The sequence below is a fragment of the Lepidochelys kempii genome, chromosome 8, assembly GCF_965140265.1.
Source record: "Lepidochelys kempii isolate rLepKem1 chromosome 8, rLepKem1.hap2, whole genome shotgun sequence".
NCBI classification, from domain to species: domain Eukaryota; kingdom Metazoa; phylum Chordata; order Testudines; family Cheloniidae; genus Lepidochelys; species Lepidochelys kempii.
In genome coordinates this window covers 1286737-1306247 of record NC_133263.1, presented here as the reverse complement: position 1 = coordinate 1306247, position 19511 = coordinate 1286737, and the positions used below count along the sequence as shown (strand labels likewise).

Sequence of the window (19511 nt, the reverse complement as noted above, 5' to 3'; positions counted from 1 at the left end):
CGGAGCCCCCCGGGAAGGGGCAGGTCCCTGGTCAGAGCCCCCCAGGCAGGGGGAGCGGGAGGGTCCCCGCTCGGAGCCCCCCAGCAGGGCTGAGGGGCCGGGCGGGCACGTGCCCAGCGGTGGGTCTCTGCCGCAGGACGTGCTGCAGGTCGGGGAGCAGCCGGCCTCGGGGCTCTACTTCTGCCAGCTGGAGGGCCAGGCCGCCTACGTCTTCACGGAGCAGCTGGGGCGCTTCGCCCTGGTCGGGGAGTCGCTCAGCATGGCGGCCGCCAAGCGCCTCAAGCTCCTACTCTTCGCGCCGGCCTCCTGCAGCTCCCTGGAGTACAGCGTCCGCGTGTACTGCCTGCGCGACACCCCCGACGTGCTGCAGGTACCGCCCCACGGCCTGCCCCACGGCCTGCCCCACGGCCTGCCCCACAGCCTGCCCCCGGCCTGCCCCCCGCCCGGCCTCTTGCAGCTCCCTGGAGCACAGCGTCCGCGTGTACTGCCTGCGCGACACCCCCGACGTGCTGCAGGTACCGCCCCCCGCCTGCCCCACGGCCTGCCCCACGGCCTGCCCCACAGCCTGCCCCCGGCCTGCCCCCCGCCCGGGCTCTTGCAGCTCCCTGGAGTACAGCGTCCGCGTGTACTGCCTGCACGATACCCCCGATGTGCTGCAGGTACTGCCCCCCGCCTGCCCCACGGCCTGCCCCACGGCCTGCCCCACAGCCTGCCCCATAGCCTGCCCCCCGCCTGGCCTCTTGCAGCTCCCTGGAGTACAGCGTCCGCGTGTACTGCCTGCGCGACACCCCCGACGTGCTGCAGGTACCGCCCCCGGCCTGCCCCACGGCCTGCCCCATAGCCTGCCCCCGGCCTGCCCCCGGCCTGCCCCCCACCCGGCCTCCTGCAGCTCCCTGGAGTACAGCGTCCGCGTGTACTGCCTGCGCGACACCCCCGACGTGCTGCAGGTACCGCCCCCCGCCTGCCCCACGGCCTGCCCCACAGCCTGCCCCATAGCCTGCCCCCGGCCTGCCCCCGGCCTGCCCCCCGCCCGGCCTCCTGCAGCTCCCTGGAGTACAGCGTCCGCGTGTACTGCCTGCGCGACACCCCCGACGTGCTGCAGGTACCGCCCCCCGCCTGCCCCATGGCCTGCCCCACGGCCTGCCCCATAGCCTGCCCCCGGCCTGCCCCCCGCCCGGCCTCCTGCAGCTCCCTGGAGCACAGCGTCCGCGTGTACTGCCTGCGCGACACCCCCGACGTGCTGCAGGTACCGCCCCCGGCCTGCCCCACGGCCTGCCCCACGGCCAGCCCCACGGCCTGCCCACGGCCTGCCCCACAGCCTGCCCCCGGCCTGCCCCCCGCCCGGCCTCCTGCAGCTCCCTGGAGTACAGCGTCCGCGTGTACTGCCTGCGCGACACCCCCGACGTGCTGCAGGTACCGCCCCCCGCCTGCCCCACGGCCTGCCCCACGGCCTGCCCCCGGCCTGCCCCCGGCCTGCCCCCCGCCCGGCCTCCTGCAGCTCCCTGGAGCACAGCATCCGCGTGTACTGCCTGCGCGACACCCCCGACGTGCTGCAGGTACCGCCCCCCGCCTGCCCCACGGCCTGCCCCACAGCCTGCCCCACAGCCTGCCCCCGGCCTGCCCCCCGCCCGGCCTCCTGCAGCTCCCTGGAGTACAGCATCCGCGTGTACTGCCTGCGTGACACCCCCGACGTGCTGCAGGTACCGCCCCACGGCCTGCCCCACGGCCTGCCCCACGGCCAGCCCCACGGCCTGCCCCCGGCCTGCCCCCCGCCAGGCCTCTTGCAGCTCCCTGGAGTACAGCGTCTGCGTGTACTGCCTGCGCGACACCCCCGACGTGCTGCAGGTACCGCCCCCCGCCTGCCCCACGGCCTGCCCCACGGCCTGCCCCACAGCCTGCCCCCGGCCTGCCCCCCGCCCGGCCTCCTGCAGCTCCCTGGAGTACAGCGTCCGCGTGTACTGCCTGCGCGACACCCCCGACGTGCTGCAGGTACCGCCCCCCCGCCTGCCCCACGGCCTGCCCCACGGCCAGCCCCACAGCCTGCCCCATAGCCTGCCCCCCGCCCGGCCTCCTGCAGCTCCCTGGAGTACAGCGTCCGCGTGTACTGCCTGCGCGACACCCCCGACGTGCTGCAGGTACCGCCCCCCGCCTGCCCCACGGCCTGCCCCACGGCCTGCCCCACAGCCTGCCCCATAGCCTGCCCCCGGCCTGCCCCCCGCCCGGCCTCCTGCAGCTCCCTGGAGTACAGCGTCCGCGTGTACTGCCTGCGCGACACCCCCGACGTGCTGCAGGTACCGCCCCCCGCCTGCCCCACGGCCTGCCCCACGGCCTGCCCCATAGCCTGCCCCCGGCCTGCCCCCCGCCCGGCCTCCTGCAGCTCCCTGGAGCACAGCGTCCGCGTGTACTGCCTGCGCGACACCCCCGACGTGCTGCAGGTACCGCCCCCGGCCTGCCCCACGGCCTGCCCCACGGCCAGCCCCACGGCCTGCCCACGGCCTGCCCCACAGCCTGCCCCCGGCCTGCCCCCCGCCCGGCCTCCTGCAGCTCCCTGGAGTACAGCGTCCGCGTGTACTGCCTGCGCGACACCCCCGACGTGCTGCAGGTACCGCCCCCCGCCTGCCCCACGGCCTGCCCCATAGCCTGCCCCACAGCCTGCCCCACAGCCTGCCCCCCGCCCGGCCTCCTGCAGCTCCCTGGAGTACAGCGTCCGCGTGTACTGCCTGCGCGACACCCCCGACGTGCTGCAGGTACCGCCCCCCGCCTGCCCCACGGCCTGCCCCACGGCCTGCCCCATAGCCTGCCCCCCGCCCGGCCTCCTGCAGCTCCCTGGAGCACAGCGTCCGCGTGTACTGCCTGCGCGACACCCCCGACGTGCTGCAGGTACCGCCCCCCGCCTGCCCCACGGCCTGCCCCACGGCCTGCCCCATAGCCTGCCCCATAGCCTGCCCCCCGCCCGGCCTCCTACAGCTCCCTGGAGCACAGCGTCCGCGTGTACTGCCTGCACGATACCCCCGATGTGCTGCAGGTACCGCCCCACGGCCTGCCCCACGGCCAGCCCCACGGCCTGCCCCTGGCCTGCCCCCCGCCCGGCCTCCTGCATCTCCCTGGAGCACAGAGTCCGCGTGTACTGCCTGCGCGACACCCCCGACGTGCTGCAGGTACCGCCCCCCGCCTGCCCCACGGCCTGCCCCCCGGCCTGCCCCCCGCCCGGCCTCCTGCAGCTCCCTGGAGCACAGCGTCCGCGTGTACTGCCTGCGCGACACCCCCGACGTGCTGCAGGTACCGCCCCCCGCCTGCCCCACAGCCTGCCCCACAGCCTGCCCCACAGCCTGCCCCCGGCCTGCCCCCCGCCCGGCCTCCTGCAGCTCCCTGGAGTACAGCGTCCGCGTGTACTGCCTGCGCGACACCCCCGACGTGCTGCAGGTACCGCCCCCCGCCTGCCCCACGGCCTGCCCCACGGCCAGCCCCACGGCCTGCCCCCGGCCTGCCCCCCGCCCGGCCTCTTGCAGCTCCCTGGAGTACAGCGTCTGCGTGTACTGCCTGCGCGACACCCCCGACGTGCTGCAGGTACCGCCCCCCGCCTGCCCCACGGCCTGCCCCACGGCCTGCCCCACAGCCTGCCCCCGGCCTGCCCCCCGCCCGGCCTCCTGCAGCTCCCTGGAGTACAGCGTCCGCGTGTACTGCCTGCGCGACACCCCCGACGTGCTGCAGGTACCGCCCCCCGCCTCCCCACGGCCTGCCCCACGGCCAGCCCCACAGCCTGCCCCATAGCCTGCCCCCTGCCCGGCCTCCTGCAGCTCCCTGGAGTACAGCGTCCGCGTGTACTGCCTGTGCGACACCCCCGACGTGCTGCAGGTACTGCCCCCCGCCTGCCCCACGGCCTGCCCCACGGCCTGCCCCACAGCCTGCCCCATAGCCTGCCCCCGGCCTGCCCCCCGCCCGGCCTCCTGCAGCTCCCTGGAGTACAGCGTCCGCGTGTACTGCCTGCGCGACACCCCCGACGTGCTGCAGGTACCGCCCCCCGCCTGCCCCACGGCCTGCCCCACGGCCTGCCCCATAGCCTGCCCCCGGCCTGCCCCCCGCCCGGCCTCCTGCAGCTCCCTGGAGCACAGCGTCCGCATGTACTGCCTGCGCGACACCCCCGACGTGCTGCAGGTACCGCCCCCAGTCTGCCCCACGGCCTGCCCCATAGCCTGGCCCACTGCCCTGCCTCCTGCGCTGCCCCCCAGCCTGACCCCCACCCTTCCCTGCCCCACAGCCTGACCCCCGGCCTGACCCCAGCCCTGCCTGTCAGCCCTGCCCTGACCCCTGCTCTGACCCCAGCCCTGCCCCCAGCCCTGTCCCCGACTCACTTTTGCCAAAGAGGAGCCGGTGCCCCCAGCCCAGCTGAGAGAGGTCTGTGCCAGATCCGGGGGGCACATGGAGAGCGGGGGGAGCTCTGGCACTGGGGGCACTCCCGGCCACTCCAGCCCCAGCCTCTCCCACCAGGGGGTGCTGTAGGGAGCAGGGTGGGAGTGCTGTCATGGGGGGAGCTCCCTGCTACTCCAGTCCTGGCAGGGTTCTGGCCCTTAGTCATGTTCCTAGCCCCCCAGCCAGTTCCCTTCCCATCTACGTGAGAACGGCCACACGGGGTCAGCCCAATGGCCCGTCCAGCCCCATGTCCTGTCTGCTGCCAGCTGCTACTGCCAGGTGCTTCAGAGGGAGTGAACAGAACAGGGCAAGGGCAAGGGCGAGTGATTCGTACCCTGGCATCCAGCGAGTCCTTTTACACCTGACTCGCCAGAGTTTATGCTCCTTGCTATTTTCCTCAGCAGAAGTTGACTTCCAATTTTTAAAGGGTGCCTCTTTGCTTCTAACAACCTCTGAGACTCTGCTGTTTGCCACGCTGACATTTTTTTGGACTTCTTACTGGTTTTTTATTTAGGGTGTGCAGGTAGTTTGAGCCTCTGTTACGGGTTCCTGCGTGCAGCTTGAGGCATTTCACTCTTGGGCTCCTTTCAATTTCCGTTTCCCTGGCCGCCGCATTCTTGTGACGTTCCCCCTTGTGAAGTTAAATGCTGCTGCGGTGGGTTCCTTTGGTGTCCCCTCCCTCCCCCCCAGATGTTAAATGTAGTTACATTATGGTCGCTATCACCGAGCGGTCCAGCTCTAGTCACCTCTTGGACCAGATCCCGTGCTCCACTTAGGACTAAATCAAGAATTGCCTCCCCTCTGGTGGGTTCCAGTCATGGATCGTGTGTGAAAATGTGATCTCTGCATCCCGTCCTGAGGGGACATGGACGCAGTCAATGTGGGGACAGTTTAAATCCCCCGTTATTATTCTGTTTTCTGTTTTTATCGTCTCTCTACTCTCCCGGCGCATTTCACAATCATCGTCACCACCCTGGTCAGTAGTATATCCTTGCTGCTATACTCGTCAGTCAAGCCTGGAATTTCTATCCAGAGAGATTCTATGGGACAGTTTGATTCATTTAAGAGTTGTTCTATATTTGACTCCACGCTTTCTTTCACAGACAGAGCCGCTTCCCCCACCAGTGCGATCTACTCTGTCATTCCTATATAGTTCGTACCCTGGTATTACCGTGCCCCACTGATTATCGGCATTCCACCAAGTTTCTGTGATGCCGACTATGTCAATGTCCTCATTTAATACCAAGCACTCGAGTTCACGCATCTTAGTATTTACCTCATTTCTAGCATGTCTATAGTTGTCAGTATTGAGTTGTCTGCTTCATGTGAGGTAACTGAATGGGACTCTTTCATTTGACTGTTTCTCCTCAGTTCCTACCTGCACTTTATCAACGTCTATCCTCTCCCCTTTACTAGGTAGCAGTTCCAGAGCATCGCCCGGGGACTCCGTGACAAGACCCCCCCTTATAAATTAAAAACACTTCTTTATATATTTGACACCATTATAACTGCTGGATGAAAAGCAGGGTTTGTGCAGGCTGATAACTTGTGACCCCCCATGTAATAACCTCACAGCCCCCTGAGGGGTCCCGACCCCCAATTTGAGAACGCCTGGCTTAAGGCCTTCGTTTGCAGCCAGATTAAAAGAGCAGCCAAGCGGCAGCCATTAGCTAAGAAGCAGGAGTCACATCCTCACTTTCTATCTAAATTACATTAAAGCAATGTCATATCAGGCTGTTAAAAGGGAGATCCTGGCCTAATAGTACCCCCATCACCAGATAAAGAAACAGATCTTAAGATGATTAAAGAAAACTTAGTTTGATGGCACCTGCCTGGCAAGAAATCACTTCTCAATAGTTGGGATTGTGAAATCCTCATTTCTTTATTGTTTTGTTTTTATGGTCCCCACTTCCCTATTGTTTGTCTGTATGATCTCTGTCTGGTTCTTTAATTGTTTCTGTCTGCTATGTAATTAATTTTTCTAGGTGTAAATTAATTTAGGTGGTGGGATATAATTGGTTAGAGAATTTTGTTACATAATGTAAGAATTGCAAAAAGAAAAGGAGGACTTGTGGCACCTTAGAGACTAACTGATTTCTTTGAGCATAAACTTTTGTGAGCTACAGCTCACTTCATCGGATGCATTCAGTGGAAAATACAGTGAGGAGATTTATATACATAGAGAACATGAAACAATGGGTGTTACCATACACACTGTAAGGAGAGTGATCAGGTAAGCGGGGTGGGGTGTGAGGGGGGAACCTATCACTACAAAAGGTCCTCCCCCCCCCCTCCTGCTGGTAATAGCTCACCTTACCTGATCACTCTCCTTACAGTGTGTATGGTAACACCCATCATTTCATGTTCTCTGTGTATATAAATCTACCCCATCTTCTCATCCACGCATTGAGACCCTGCAGTTCTGCCAATCTCCCCTCCCTCCTGGCACCGTTATGGCAGCAGGGCCGTGCTGGTCAGTGCCCAGCTGCCCCCTGACCTGGCAGGGCTGGGCCCTAGATGGGTTGAGTTGAGCCCTGCAGAGAAAGGCAACGGGCTCCCCCCATGCCATGAGGCCCCCAGAGCTGCATTGCTCAGCCCACCCCTGTCACTGGGCCAGGGCTGCCCGGGGACAGGCTGTGGACCCTAGGGCGGGGGGGGGGTGGTCAGCCAGGAGGCACCTGAGGGGTGAGGGGTACTCTGTTCCCCCCACTAGCTGCTGGGCACAGCCGGATCCAGGACCTATGCTGAGAGGGCACTGGCCCGGGCTGGCTGCCTGGCTGGGGCTAGGGGCTGGCCCGGGCTGGCTGCCCGGCTGGGGCTGGGGGCTGGCCCAGGCTGGGGCTCGCTCCCTGGCTGAGCGTCCGTCTCCCAACAGGAGGTGATGCAGCTGGAGAAGCAGCTGGGGGGGCAGCTGATCGGAGCCCCCCGTGTCCTGCACTTCAAGGACAGTTACCACAACCTGCGCCTCTCCATCCACGACATGCCCAGCTCGCTGTGGAAGAGCAAACTCCTCGCCAGCTACCAGGTGGGCGAGCCAGCTGTGCCTACGGCACCCACTCTGCCCCCGCCAGCCTCCAGGGCAAGGCCCAGCTCTGCCCACGCCAGGACAGGCGAGTCCTGCAGCAGCGCCATGGCCAAGCAGGCACGGAGCCCCAGGGGCTGGCAGGGACGCCCTGCTCTTCCCTGCCCCCCATCCTGCCCCGAGCTCCTGCTCTCGGCCAGGGTGGGGGCCGGTCTCTGGTGCTTCCTGGGGAGGCTGGGGGGATTCCTGCCCCTCCCCTGAAGCCCGAGAGCCCTGTAGCAGACCCAGGGCAGGCGGGAGTGACCCTCGGCTTCCCTCTGCCGCAGGAGATCCCCTTCTACCACCTGTGGAGCGGGCTGCAGCCCTTCCTGCACTGCACCTTCACGCTGGAGCGTCTCAGCCCCAGCACCTGCCAGCTGGCCTGCAAGGTCTGGGTCTGGCAGGTGGAGGGCGACGGGCAGAGCTTCAGCATCAACCTCAATATCGCCAAGGTGAGCGGGCCAGGATTGGGGGGCTGCCTGTGGGCGTGCTCCAGGCCCCAGTGTGGGGGCGGAGGGCTGCCTGCGGGCATGTGCCAGGCCCCAGTGTGGGGGCGGAGGGCTGCCTGCGGGCATGTGCCAGGCCCCAGAGCCAGTGTGGGGGCAGGGGACTGCCAGAGGGCGTGCTCCAGGCCCCAGTGTGGGGGCGGGGGGCTGCCTGCGGGCATGTGCCAGGCCCCAGAGCCAGTGTGGGGGCAGGGGGCTGCCTGCGGGCTTGTGCCAGGCCCCAGTGTGGGGGCGGGGGGGCTGCCCCGTAGCCAGTGCGGGGGTGGGGGGCTGCCTGCGGGCACGCGCCAGGCCCCAGTGCCAGGGAAGCAGGGATCCCGGACCATCGCCATGGCACTGGATGGCCCCTCGCCGGTCACGGGGCACAGCGGATGAGAGAGGGCAGCAGCGCCCCAAGGGCCAGGCTGCCACGATGCAGGCGGGTGCCAGCCCCCCCGCAGGAGCTGGCAGCAGAGGTGAGATCTACAGGGGGTGCTGCCGCCCAGCCTCACCTCCAGGCCTGGGGCCCTGCCGCTCGGGGCTGTGGGTCCCCTCCCTGCTCACCCCTCTCCCTGCTGGACACCTAGGACACGAGCTTCTCGGACTGGCTGGTGCCCGACAGCGAGGCCGGCTGCCCAGCCCTGGTGGGCCCCAGTGCCTTCAAGATCCCCTTCCTCATCCGCCAGAAGATCATCAGCAGCCTGGACACGCCCTGCGCCCGTGGGGCTGACTGGAGAACGCTGGCCCAGAAACTCCACCTGGACAGGTACAGGGGCAGACAGCGTCTCCCCGCCAGGGCACCAGGGGCAGGGAGCGATCCCAGGGGCAGGACACTGGGGGCAGGGAGCGATCCCGTGGGCAGGGCACCGGGGGCAGGGAGCAATCCTGGGAGCAGGGCACTGGGGGCAGGGAGTGATCCCAGGGGCAGGGCACTGGGGGCAGGGAGTGATCCCAGGGGCAGGGGACTGAGGGCAGGGAGCGATCCCAGGGGCAGGGGACTGAGGGCAGGGAGCATCCCCCCGCCAGGACACTGGGGGCAGGGTGCGATCCCGTAGGCAGGGCACCGGGGGCAGGGAGCAATCCTGGGAGCAGGGCACTGGGGGCAGGGAGTGATCCCAGGGACAGGGCACTGGGGGCAGGGAGTGATCCCAGGGGCAGGGGACTGAGGGCAGGGAGCATCCCCCCGCCAGGACACTGGGGGCAGGGTGCGATCCCAGGGCAGGACACAGGGAGCGATCCCAGGGACAGGGCACTGAGGGCAGGGAGCGATCCCAGGGGCAGGGCATTGGGGGCAGAGAGCATCCCGCCTGCCAGGGCACTGGGAGGCAGGGGGTGATCCCAGGGGGCAGCCTGTCTTCAGGACACACAGCTCACACAGCTTCCACCTTCCTGGGTCTGACCTCGGAGCATTCAGCCTCCTCTGCCCCTCCGTATGCTTCCCACAGCCAGTCTGCCCAGATGGGGTCCTGGGGGAGCCAGAGGGTCCTGCCCCCCAACTCCGCAGTCAGACGTGACTCTCAGCCAGCCAGTAAAACAGAAGGTTTATTAGACGACAGGAACATGGTCTAACACAGAGCTTGTAGGTGCAGAGAACAGGACCCCTCAGCCGGGTCCATTTTGGGGGGCAGTGAGCCAGACAACCCCGTCTGCCCTTCACTCCTCGTCCCCAGCCAGCCCCAAACTGAAACTCCCTCCAGCCCCCCCTCCTCTGGGCTTTGTCCCTTTCCCGGGCCAGGAGGTCACCGGATTCCTTTGTTCTCCAGCCCTTTAGCTCTCACCTTGCAGGGGGGAAGGGCCCAGGCCATCAGTGGCCAGGAAACAGGGTATCGGCCATTCTCTGTGTCCAGACTCCTGCACACACCTGCCCCCTAGGGCTCTGCAACGATCATACACCCTCATCCCACCCCCTAGAGACTTAAGAACTGCATAGGGGAAACTGAGGCACCCCCACACTATTCAGAGGAAACATTAAGAACAGTCCCACTTTGTCACATAGGGCACTGGGAGCAGGGAGTGATCCTGGGGGCAGGGAGCATCCCCCCGCCAGGGCACTGGGGACAGGGAGTGATCCCGGTGTAAGGGCACCAGGGGCAGGGAGCGTCCTCCAGCCAGGGCACCAGGTGCAGGGAGCAATCCTGGGGGCAGGGCACTGGAGGCAGGGAGCAATCCCGGAGGCAGGGCACTGGAGGCAGGGAGCAATCCCGGGGGCAGAGCACTGGGGGCAGGGAGTGATCCCAGCGCCAGACCTCTCACCCAGCCGCCGCGGCCCCCAGGAGCCAGCGCAGAGCACAGGGAGCGGTGGCGGGGAGCAGGGCTGCTTGGCCACTTTCTGCACCCCCTGAAGCTGGTAGGGCTCCTGGAACGGGCGGGCGGGCAGTGGCCCACCTGGGAGGAGACCCAGGCAGCATACCCCACTCGGTGAAGTGGGCCCCACCTGGGCCTGTGGACCCAACCCCCCCGGCCGACCAGCCCGTGAGAGCAGAGGGTGCCCTGGGCGGGGGCGGGGATGGAGCGCCCGGCTAACGCCCCCTCCCCTCTCCTCTGCAGCCATCTCAGCTTCTTTGCCTCGAAGGCCAGCCCGACCGCCATGATCCTGAACCTGTGGGAGGCGCGGCACTTCCCCAGCGGGAACCTGGCACAGCTGGCCGCAGCCGTGGCTGAGGTGGGCAAACAGGACAGTGCCCTCTTCGCCGTCTCGGAGGCCGAGTGCTGAGGGGCCAGGGCGGGGTGGGGCTGGGGCCCTGCGGAGCGGGGAGCACAGGCCACGGGGCAGCAGTGTGGGTGTTGCTGCCCCAGAGGTGCCAGCTCCGACCCCCGGGGGCCTGTGCTGGGCTCCTGCCCCTGCTGCTCCGCCCGGGTCTCTGGTGCCCCTGCTGCCCGTGCAGGGGGCAGGGAGCTGGCTGCCCCTCAGCTGCAGCCCCCACCTCTGGGTGGGCACCAGCTCCCCAGTGCTGGCACTGACTGAGTGTGGGGGGCTGTGCCCCTTGCTGCCCCAGGGCCCCTTGAGGACTCCCCTGCCGCCCCCTCCGCCCCCCGCATGCCAAGGGGCTGCCCGACACCAGAGCCAGTCCCCAGGGGGGGCGTCTTGGAGCCAAAGAACAGGCCATGGCAGGGGCTGCGGGTGGGAGGCTCTGGCGGGTGCTGGGATGGGCAGCGTGGCTCCAGCCCAGCCCATCCGGGTGCTGTGTGTGCAGCGGGCATTGTGCGTCGTGCGTGCTGTAACCGTGTGGGGCCAGGCGGTGCCAGGCCCCGTCCCATGTTGTGTAAAGATCGGTTTTTAATTCTGTATTCAAGTGCATTCGCGTATTTACACTTGGCCTTATGTACATAGCGGGCACCGCGTGGCGGGGGGCTAGCGGGCACCATGTAAATAAATCGGATCTATATTGCTAGCTGGGGCTCGCGCCGGCCGCCAGGCACAGGGGACGGGGAGGGGTGTGTCCCGGAGTCCCCGGGCGATGCTCTGGATCTGCTCCCCATGAAGCCAGGCAGGACTCTGGGGCAGTTGCCTTTCTGGGAGCAGCCTGTCTTCAGGACACACAGCTCACCCGGCTTCCACCTTCCCGGGTCTGACCTCGGAGCATTCAGCCTCCTCTGCCCCTCCGTGCACTTCCCACAGCGAGTCCACCCAGGCGGGGTCCTGGGGAAGCCAGAGGGTCCTGCCCCCCAACTCCGCAGTCAGACGGGACTCTCAGCCAGCCAGTAACACAGAAGGTTTATTAGACGACATGAACATCGTCTAACACAGAGCTTGTAAAAAGAAAAGGAGGACTTGTGGCACCTTAGAGACTAACCAATTTATTTGAGCATGAGCTTTCGTGAGCTACAGCTCACTTCATCGGATGCATACCGAGGAAACTGTAGCAGACTTTATATACGCACAGAGAATATGAAACAATACCTCCTCCCACCCCACTGTCCTGCTGGTAATAGCTTGTAGGTGCAGAGAACAGGACCCCTCAGCCGGGTCCATTTTGGGGGGCAGTGAGCCAGACACCCCGTCTGCACTTCACTCCTCGTCCCCAGCCAGCCCCAAACTGAAACTCCCTCCAGCCCCCCCTCCTCTGGGCTTTGTCCCTTTCCCGGGCCAGGAGGTCACTGGATTCCTTTGTTCTCCAGCCCTTTAGCTCTCACCTTGCAGTGGGGAAGGGCCCAGGCCATTAGTGGCCAGGAAACAGGGTGTCGGCCATTCTCTGTGTCCAGACCCCTGCACACACCTGCTCTCTAGGGCTCTGCAGTGATCATACACCCTTACCCCACCACCCAGACACTCAAGAACTGTATAGGGGAAACTGAGGCACCCCCACACTATTCAGAGGAAACATTAAGAACAGTCCCACTTCGTCACAGGATACTGCCCCATGGGGGGGGGGGTTCCGGTCCCTGCCCACCCAGCAGCCTCGGCGGGGGGTGGAGGAGGGTGTGTGTGCAAATGGCCTGCAGAGACCCCGAGCTCCTCCCTACACCGGGCAGGCTCAGGCCCGTTGGTGGTGGGCGACACGACAGGCAACAGCTGCGATGAGCGCGGCCCCTTTCCCCGAGCCGTCTTCTGACTGCAGGAAGGTGATGCTGCAGCGTGGGGCGAGGCGCTGCACAGTCCCCTGCACCTCCTGTGCGAAGCTGCAGAGAGAGGGGGGAGTGAGGCCATAAGCCCTGCAACCCGCCCCCCTTCACTGCCCGCCCTACCCTCTGTGATCCCCCGTGTGCCAGCAAGGCCCAGCTGCCCCTCCCGCCCCCACTCACTGTGGGTGCAGCTTGTAGAGTGTCCCGTCCACGCCCACCGTCACCGAAAGCTGTTCCAGGCCCCGGTTCTCCCGGATCTTCTCCGCCACAGCAGCCACGCCTGCCCCGCAGAGCTGGGCCGCGCGTCGGGCCACCACCTGGCACACCTCCCGTACCAGCACGCTGTCCTCGCAGGTGACGTGCAGCCCCAGCTGCTCCAGGATGGCGCACACCTGCCGCAGGGCCAGGCCGTCGCTGCGGGGACACCAGGGGCACGGTCAGCGCGGCCTCGGGCCCTCGCCCCCACCCCCCATGCTGCCATCCCAGGAACACCTCCGCAGCTAGGGCTGGAGCCCTTTGCCCTGCCTGGCAGTCGGCGTCCCAGGAGCCATCAGCACCCACAGCGCCTGCCCCGCTCCCCCCCCTGCGCCCGCCCCGCGCTCACCTCTCGATGGACGACAGGAACTTGGTCTGGAAGATGTCCCGGGTCTGAAGCTTGGGGGACGGGCGGCCCCGGAACAGGAGCCCCTTGGCCGTGAGCTCCAGCAGGATGTACCGGACGATCTCGCCCAGATACATGCCACTGATGAGCTTCTCGAACCTGCCCCAGAAGGAGAGGCCGTCAGCACAGCTGCAGGGGCCCCGACCAGCCCTGCCCTGGTACAGCCCCCTGCCCAGCCCCCTCCCCAGGCCTGCCCCGGTACAGCCCCTGGCCAGCCCTGCCCTGGTACAGCCCCCACCCCAGGCCTGCCCTGGTATACCCCCTGGCCAGCTCTGCCCTGCCCCACGATGGCCCCAGCCAGCCCCTTCCCCACCCCAGTCCAGCTCCCTGCCCAGGCCTGCCCCGGTGCGGCCTCTGCCCAGGCCTGGCATGGGCCCCTGCCCGGCGTGGCATGGCCATTGTTCCCCCCACCCCAGTATGGCCCCAGCGCAGCCCCTGCTTTGTCCCTCTGCCCCCAGTGCCCCACCCCTGCCACCCAGCCCAGCCCTGGTGTGGCCCCGGCCCTGCCCACCTCTGCCTGCCGGGGTTCAGCGAGGCCTCGTCCACCTGTCTGTCGAAGGGGGTGAAGAACGCGTCCAGGCAGCCGTTGTCGCCGAACGCCCCCCACTCCATGTTGACGCACATCCGCCCTTCCCCCCCCGCCAGGGTGCCCACGTTCCGCAGCTCCTCCATGTAGCAGGCATTGGTGCCCGTGCCTGGGGGGGGGGCGGGGCATCAGCTCAGGCCCCTTCCTGGCCATGCTGATGCGGCTGGGGCAGCCCCACCCCAGGGCTGAGACCCCTCCCCTGCTGCACTAGCCCCTGGAGTGGGGCAATGCCAAGGGGCCAGCACTGCTGGGGGGGCAGGTGTGGGGCGGGCTGAACACTGTCCTAGCTTCTGAACACACACACACCCCGGCTGCTGGGCACTGGGGGGGTGTAACTGCCCGCTGGGCACTGGGGGGGGTGACTGCTCGCTGGGCACTGGGGGGGTGTGACTGCCCGCTGGGCACTGGGGGGGGTGCGCCTGCCCGCTGGGCATGGGGGGGTGCGCCTGCCCGCTGGGCACTGGGGGGGGTGCGCCTGCCCGCTGGGCACTGGGGGGGGTGTGACTGCCCGCTGGGCACTGGGGGGGGCTGCCCCTTACCCACAATGAGGCCGACCTCACAGCTGGGGTCGTCGTAGCCGCACGACATCATGGTTCCCACGGTGTCGTTCACTATGGCAACCACGTCCAGCGCAAAATGCTAGGAAGAATGAGACCCGTTACTCGGTAACACAATTCCCCATCACCAGGGCAACGGCACGGGCACGCTGCCCTCCCCGTCTCCTGGGAAACGGCCCCTCCCTCTGCTCCCCACCTGCTCCCCACCTGCTGACTGGGGCGAGGGCCACAGGGCTCCGGCCCTGCCCCCGTCACGCCAGCGTCCTGTGCGAGGCCATCGCCAGGCACCGTCAGGCTGAGACAGAGCATCACACAGCCCTGAGCCCCGCCGGCAACCTAACCCCCTGCCCGATGCTCCTGGCGCGATGCCCGGCCTCGCACAACGCCCCCATTGACCCCCCCACCCGGGAACCTAACGCCCTGCCTGGCCCGACGCCCGGCCGGGCGCTACGAGGCTTCCACCCACCCTGCCCACCTGCCCAGTACAACGCCCCGCCCCGCCCGGCTCACGGGCCCCCTGCCCAGGCCCCCGTGCCATACATTTTTGCGCTTCACCGCCTCCCGGAGCAGCTTCACCACGTCCTGCCCCACACAGCCCGAGGCGTTGAATCCTTTGGTCCAGCTCAGCAGGATGCCCTGGGGACCAGTCATTAGTGGTCAGAGTTAACAAGCGACAGAACACTCCACTTAGAAGCAACCTGGCTAGTCCCACCTGTCTGCCGGGCACCCCCCAGCAGCGGCGCTGGGAAGACAGGCAGGGACAGAAACGCTGCCTTCCCTGGCCGCAGCCCCCGCAGCTTCCCCCGGGCACGTCCCGGCCTCCTCCTGGGGCCACAGCCCCCCCCCCAGCCTCCCCCCCCGGCACGTTCCGGCCTCCTCCTGGGGCCACAGCCCCCCCCCAGCCCCCCCCTGACACGTCCCGGCCTCCTCCTGGGGCCACAGCCCCCCCAGCCACCCCCTGGCACGTCCCGGCCTCCTCCTGGGGCCACAGCCCCCCCAGCCACCCCCTGGCACGTCCCGGCCTCCTCCTGGGGCCACAGCCCCCACCCAGCCTCCCCCACCCGGCACATCCCGGCCTCCTCCTGGGGCCACAGCCCCCGCAGCCACCCCCCGGCACGTCACGGCCTCCTCCTGGGGCCACAGCCCCCACCCAGCCTTCCCCCCGGGCACGTCCCAGCCTCCTCCTGGGGCCACAGCCCCCCCCAGCCTCCCCCCCCGGCACGTTCCGGCCTCCTCCTGGGGCCACAGCCCCCCCCCAGCCACCCCCTGACACGTCCCGGCCTCCTCCTGGGGCCACAGCCCCCCCAGCCACCCCCTGGCACGTCCCGGCCTCCTCCTGGGGCCACAGCCCCCCCCAGCCTTCCCCCCGGCACGTCCCGGCCTCCTCCTGGGGCCACAGCCCCCCCCAGCCTCCCCCCCCGGCACGTTCCGGCCTCCTCCTGGGGCCACAGCCCCCCCCAGCCACCCCCTGACACGTCCCGGCCTCCTCCTGGGGCCACAGCCCCCCCAGCCACCCCCTGGCACGTCCCGGCCTCCTCCTGGGGCCACAGCCCCCCCAGCCACCCCCTGGCACGTCCCGGCCTCCTCCTGGGGCCACAGCCCCACCCAGCCTCGCCCCCCGGCACATCCCGGCCTCCTCCTGGGGCCACAGCCCCCGCAGCCACCCCCCGGCACGTCCCGGCCTCCTCCTGGGGCCACAGCCCCCGCAGCCACCCCCCGGCACGTCCCGGCCTCCTCCTGGGGCCACAGCCCCCACCCAGCCTTCCCCCCGGGCACGTCCCGGCCTCCTCCTGGGGCCACAGCCCCCCCAGCCACCCCCTGGCACGTCCCGGCCTCCTCCTGGGGCCACAGCCCCCACCCAGCCTCCCCCCCCGGCACATCCCGGCCTCCTCCTGGGGCCACAGGCCCCACCCAGCCTCCCCCCCGGCACGTCCCGGCCTCCTCCTGGGGCTGCGGCCCGAACGTTTCCCCTGCCTAGCCCCACAAGGGGGAAGCTCGGGGCAGCGGCTGAACTGCCCCCGGCAGGGTGTCTGTGCAACGTCCCCTCAGCCAGTGCAGCGCCGGATGCCCCGGCCCCTCACCTGGTCCAGGCTGGTCTGCTGGCAGGGGAAGGAGAAGGTGAAGCCGAGCGGCAGCGTCTGGCCCATCATGCCCTGCTTGGTCTGGAAGTCCGCGATGCACTCCACGATGTGGTCAAAGAGCTGCAGAGATTTGGCGGGGGCGGGGTCAGTGGGGGGCAGCCTGCCCAGGACACTGGCACCCACCTGGGGGCACTGGACGCTGGGGGCTCAGGCCCTGCCTAGGGGCTGGGAAGTGAGAGGGGGAGACTCATTTCTCTGGGAGCAGGGTGGCGCTCACCCCAGGCAGCCCCAGCCCACCCAGCAGCAGGGGCAGCATTTCCAGCCCCCCCAGAGCGGGAAGGAAGCCCCCCAGCTGGCGCCCGCACCCCAGGACCCGTGTACCCGCAGTACCTGGCTGCCCGGGCCCTGGGCCACCTGGGGCGGGATGGAGTACAGCTCGCTGACGATCCGCACGCCGCCCTGCTCCCGGGCGCCCACCTGCACCAGCAGCACCCGGAAGTTGGTCCCGCCCAGGTCCAGAGCCAAGAAGTCGCCTCTCTCTGCAACGGGCACGGGGGGGGGGGGGGTCAGAGCCAGGCAGGCGCTGGGCTGGGCCACGGCACCAGCTCCCTGCTCCCGGCACCCAGAGCCTGCCGGCCCGGCGCACCCCCGGCCCCGTGCCTAGCCCTGCAGGCCCCCACCCTTCGCCCCGCGGAGGCCACAGACTGGCCAGGCCCAGGTGCCCCCATCTGCCCGCAGGGACCCCAGGCTGGGATGAAGCACTGGGGGGAGCTGGTGCTGCGGCTGCCCAGGCTGTGCCCACCCTTGGGCTGCCAGTCCAGGCCCCAGCCACACCAAGGCAGGAACGCCCCCCGCAACCTCCCCCTGCCAGTGCCCCCCGCAGATCCCCAGCCCGCCGGCCCCTCACCCGAGCCGTCGGGCGTGGCACAGATGTAGGTGGGCAGCATGCGGACGGAGGACGTGGTCTGCGTCTCCTTCTTCAGCCCCAGCTCCATCTCCCGTCTCAGCAAGGCCTGCACCTCGCCCAGGGCATCGGGCGAGAGCTTCAGCAGCGCCAGGGTTTGGTTCACCTGGAAGCGCTGGGCTGCCAGCCTAGATGCCACTGCGGTCACCATGGCAGTCCCCTTGCCGCTGCCATCCTCCGCCTGCACCAAGGTGATGTCGCACTCGGGGGCCAGCTTCTTCACCAGCTGCTGCAGGGTCTGGCCAAACCTGGGGAGCCGAGGGAGAGCCTGGCACAGGGCTGGCAGGACTGGCTGAGCAGCCAGCTGCCCACAGGGCTCGCCCTGAGCACCGGCGGCCGAGGGGCAGGGAGAGGGGCGAGGAGCCAGGCCCAGCCTCGCAGGAGTGTCTGGAGGGGCTAAGGGGCCAGGCCAGGCGAGGGGCCAGGCCTAGAGCAGGGGGCAGCAGCGGGGGAGAGTCGGGGAGCCAGGCCTCCAGCCAGCTGGAGCGTAGCCCCCACCAGGGTGCTGGGCCCACAGCTCCCTCCTGTCGCCATGGGGCCCAGCTGGGGCCACGGAGCCCAGGGCACGGCACCAGCCCCACTACCCGAGACCCCACAGCTCCGCCCCTCGGAGGAGCGGCCGGCACGGCTGGGAGCAGGCTCCGTGTTCCCTGGGGCCCTTACTTGGCGTGGTCCCGGAACATGGCTCCATCCACGGCCACGCTGGTCTTCAGGCGGGTCAGCTCCCGGTTCCTGCGCATGTGGCTGAGGATGGCGGCCAGGCCGGCGGCACACAGGCTGGCGGCACGAATGTAGACGGCGCTGCACACCTGCTGCATGCTGAAGCAGTCCTGGTCGCTCGCCTCCAGTCCCAGACGCCACAGGACACACTGCGCCCTGGCCACTCCCACCTGCTCGCTGCGAAGGAGAGCACGGGGCAGAGCCCTGCCATCAGCCTCCAGGCCTGGTGCCCCTGGGGCACGGGGCAGAGCTCTGCCATCAGCCTCCAGGCCTGGGGCCCTTGGGGCACGGGGAGGGCACGGGGCAGAGCTCTGCCATCAGCCTCCAGGCCTGGTGCCCCTGGGGCAGGGGAGGGCACGGGGCAGAGCCCTGCCATCAGCCTCCAGGCCTGGGGCCCCTGGGGCAGGGGAGGGCACGGGGCAGAGCTCTGCCATCAGCCTCCAGGCCTGGGGCCCCTGGGGCAGGGGAGGGCACGGGGCAGAGCCCTGCCATCAGCCTCCAGGCCTGGGGCCCCTGGGGCAGGGGAGGGCACGGGGCAGAGCCCTGCCATCAGCCTCCAGGCCTGGGGCCCTTGGGGCACGGGGAGGGCACGGGGCAGAGCCCTGCCATCAGCCTCCAGGCCTGGTGCCCCTGCGGCAGGGGAGGGCACAGCGGTCACAGAGACTTCCATCTGGCTGTGTGCCTAGCACCCCTAGGGTGCAGGGAGGGCGCAGGGGCAGAGCCCTGACATTGGGGTGTGGGGACGGGGGCACTTGCTCTCCACTTGCACAGGTGGGCTCATGTGTCACTCGGTCACAAGTGGAATGAGGTTGCAGGTCTCAGCAGTTATTGGCTGCCAGGCTCTGTGCACAGGGCAGGCCAGGTCTGGCCAGCAGGGGGTGCTGCTGGTGTATCCCACGCCTCGGGGACCCACTTACTCTGTGATCTCCAGGATGTCCTGGATCTGGACCGACCCCTTGGTCAGGAGGGCAGGGGTCGTGCGCCCGCTGAAGAGCCCGCCCTGAGTGGCCAGCTCGGCCAGAATGTGCCGGACGATCTCGCCCAAGTACAAGCCACTGATCATCTTCTCGAACCTGAGCGGGGGCGAAGGGGCGTGAGCAGCGCGCTGGGCAGGCAGGGCCATGCGCCAGCCACTCAGCATGGCCACAGGGCCACTGCTCCCTGGGCATGGCCACAACCCAGCACAGCACAGCCCGGGGCATGGGCGGCCATGGGGCTGGGCCCGGCAGGCCCGGAGAGCCCGGGGCATGGGCGGCCGTGGGGCTGGGCCCGGCAGGCCCGGAGAGCCCGGGGCATGGGCGGCCGTGGGGCTGGGCCCGGCAGGCCCGGAGAGCCCGGGGCATGGGCGGCCGTGGGGCTCGGCCCGGCAGGCCCGGAGAGCCCGGGGCATGGGCGGCCATGGGGCTGGGCCCGGCAGGCCCGG

The 19511-nt window shown here is 68.6% G+C and overlaps 2 protein-coding genes across 21 annotated transcripts in view; one reads left to right on the top strand and one right to left on the bottom strand.

The window, feature by feature from the left end:
• Positions 1 to 11348, top strand: part of UNC5A (unc-5 netrin receptor A) — a 95577-nt gene extending 84229 nt beyond the window's left edge. For 4 of the 5 annotated variants that reach the window (XM_073355133.1, XM_073355136.1, XM_073355134.1 and 1 more), the window contains one exon: positions 137 to 856. In XM_073355133.1, the coding sequence (XP_073211234.1) occupies positions 137 to 841 (705 nt within the window). In that variant the 3' untranslated portion in view covers positions 842 to 856. Of the gene's footprint in view, positions 1 to 136; positions 857 to 7285; positions 7436 to 7758; positions 7924 to 8543; positions 8723 to 10503 lie in introns of those variants that run through there. The other variant, XM_073355138.1, reaches the window with a different exon arrangement.
• A 390-nt stretch (positions 11349 to 11738) lies between these two features.
• The window catches only part of HK3 (hexokinase 3), a 97029-nt gene continuing 89256 nt past the window's right edge, over positions 11739 to 19511 (bottom strand). For 14 of the 16 annotated variants that reach the window (XM_073355116.1, XM_073355115.1, XM_073355120.1 and 11 more), the window contains 11 exons: positions 19006 to 19161; positions 18032 to 18265; positions 17312 to 17616; positions 16795 to 16943; positions 16405 to 16524; positions 14864 to 14959; positions 14306 to 14405; positions 13692 to 13875; positions 13124 to 13279; positions 12700 to 12933; positions 11739 to 12576 (listed from right to left, as the gene is read on the bottom strand). In XM_073355116.1, coding sequence (XP_073211217.1) covers positions 12432 to 12576; positions 12700 to 12933; positions 13124 to 13279; positions 13692 to 13875; positions 14306 to 14405; positions 14864 to 14959; positions 16405 to 16524; positions 16795 to 16943; positions 17312 to 17616; positions 18032 to 18265; positions 19006 to 19161 — 1879 coding nt within the window. In that variant the 3' untranslated portion in view covers positions 11739 to 12431. Of the gene's footprint in view, positions 12577 to 12699; positions 12934 to 13123; positions 13280 to 13691; positions 13876 to 14305; positions 14406 to 14863; positions 14960 to 16404; positions 16525 to 16794; positions 16944 to 17311; positions 17617 to 18031; positions 18266 to 19005; positions 19162 to 19511 lie in introns of those variants that run through there. The other 2 variants (XM_073355131.1, XM_073355132.1) reach the window with 2 other exon arrangements.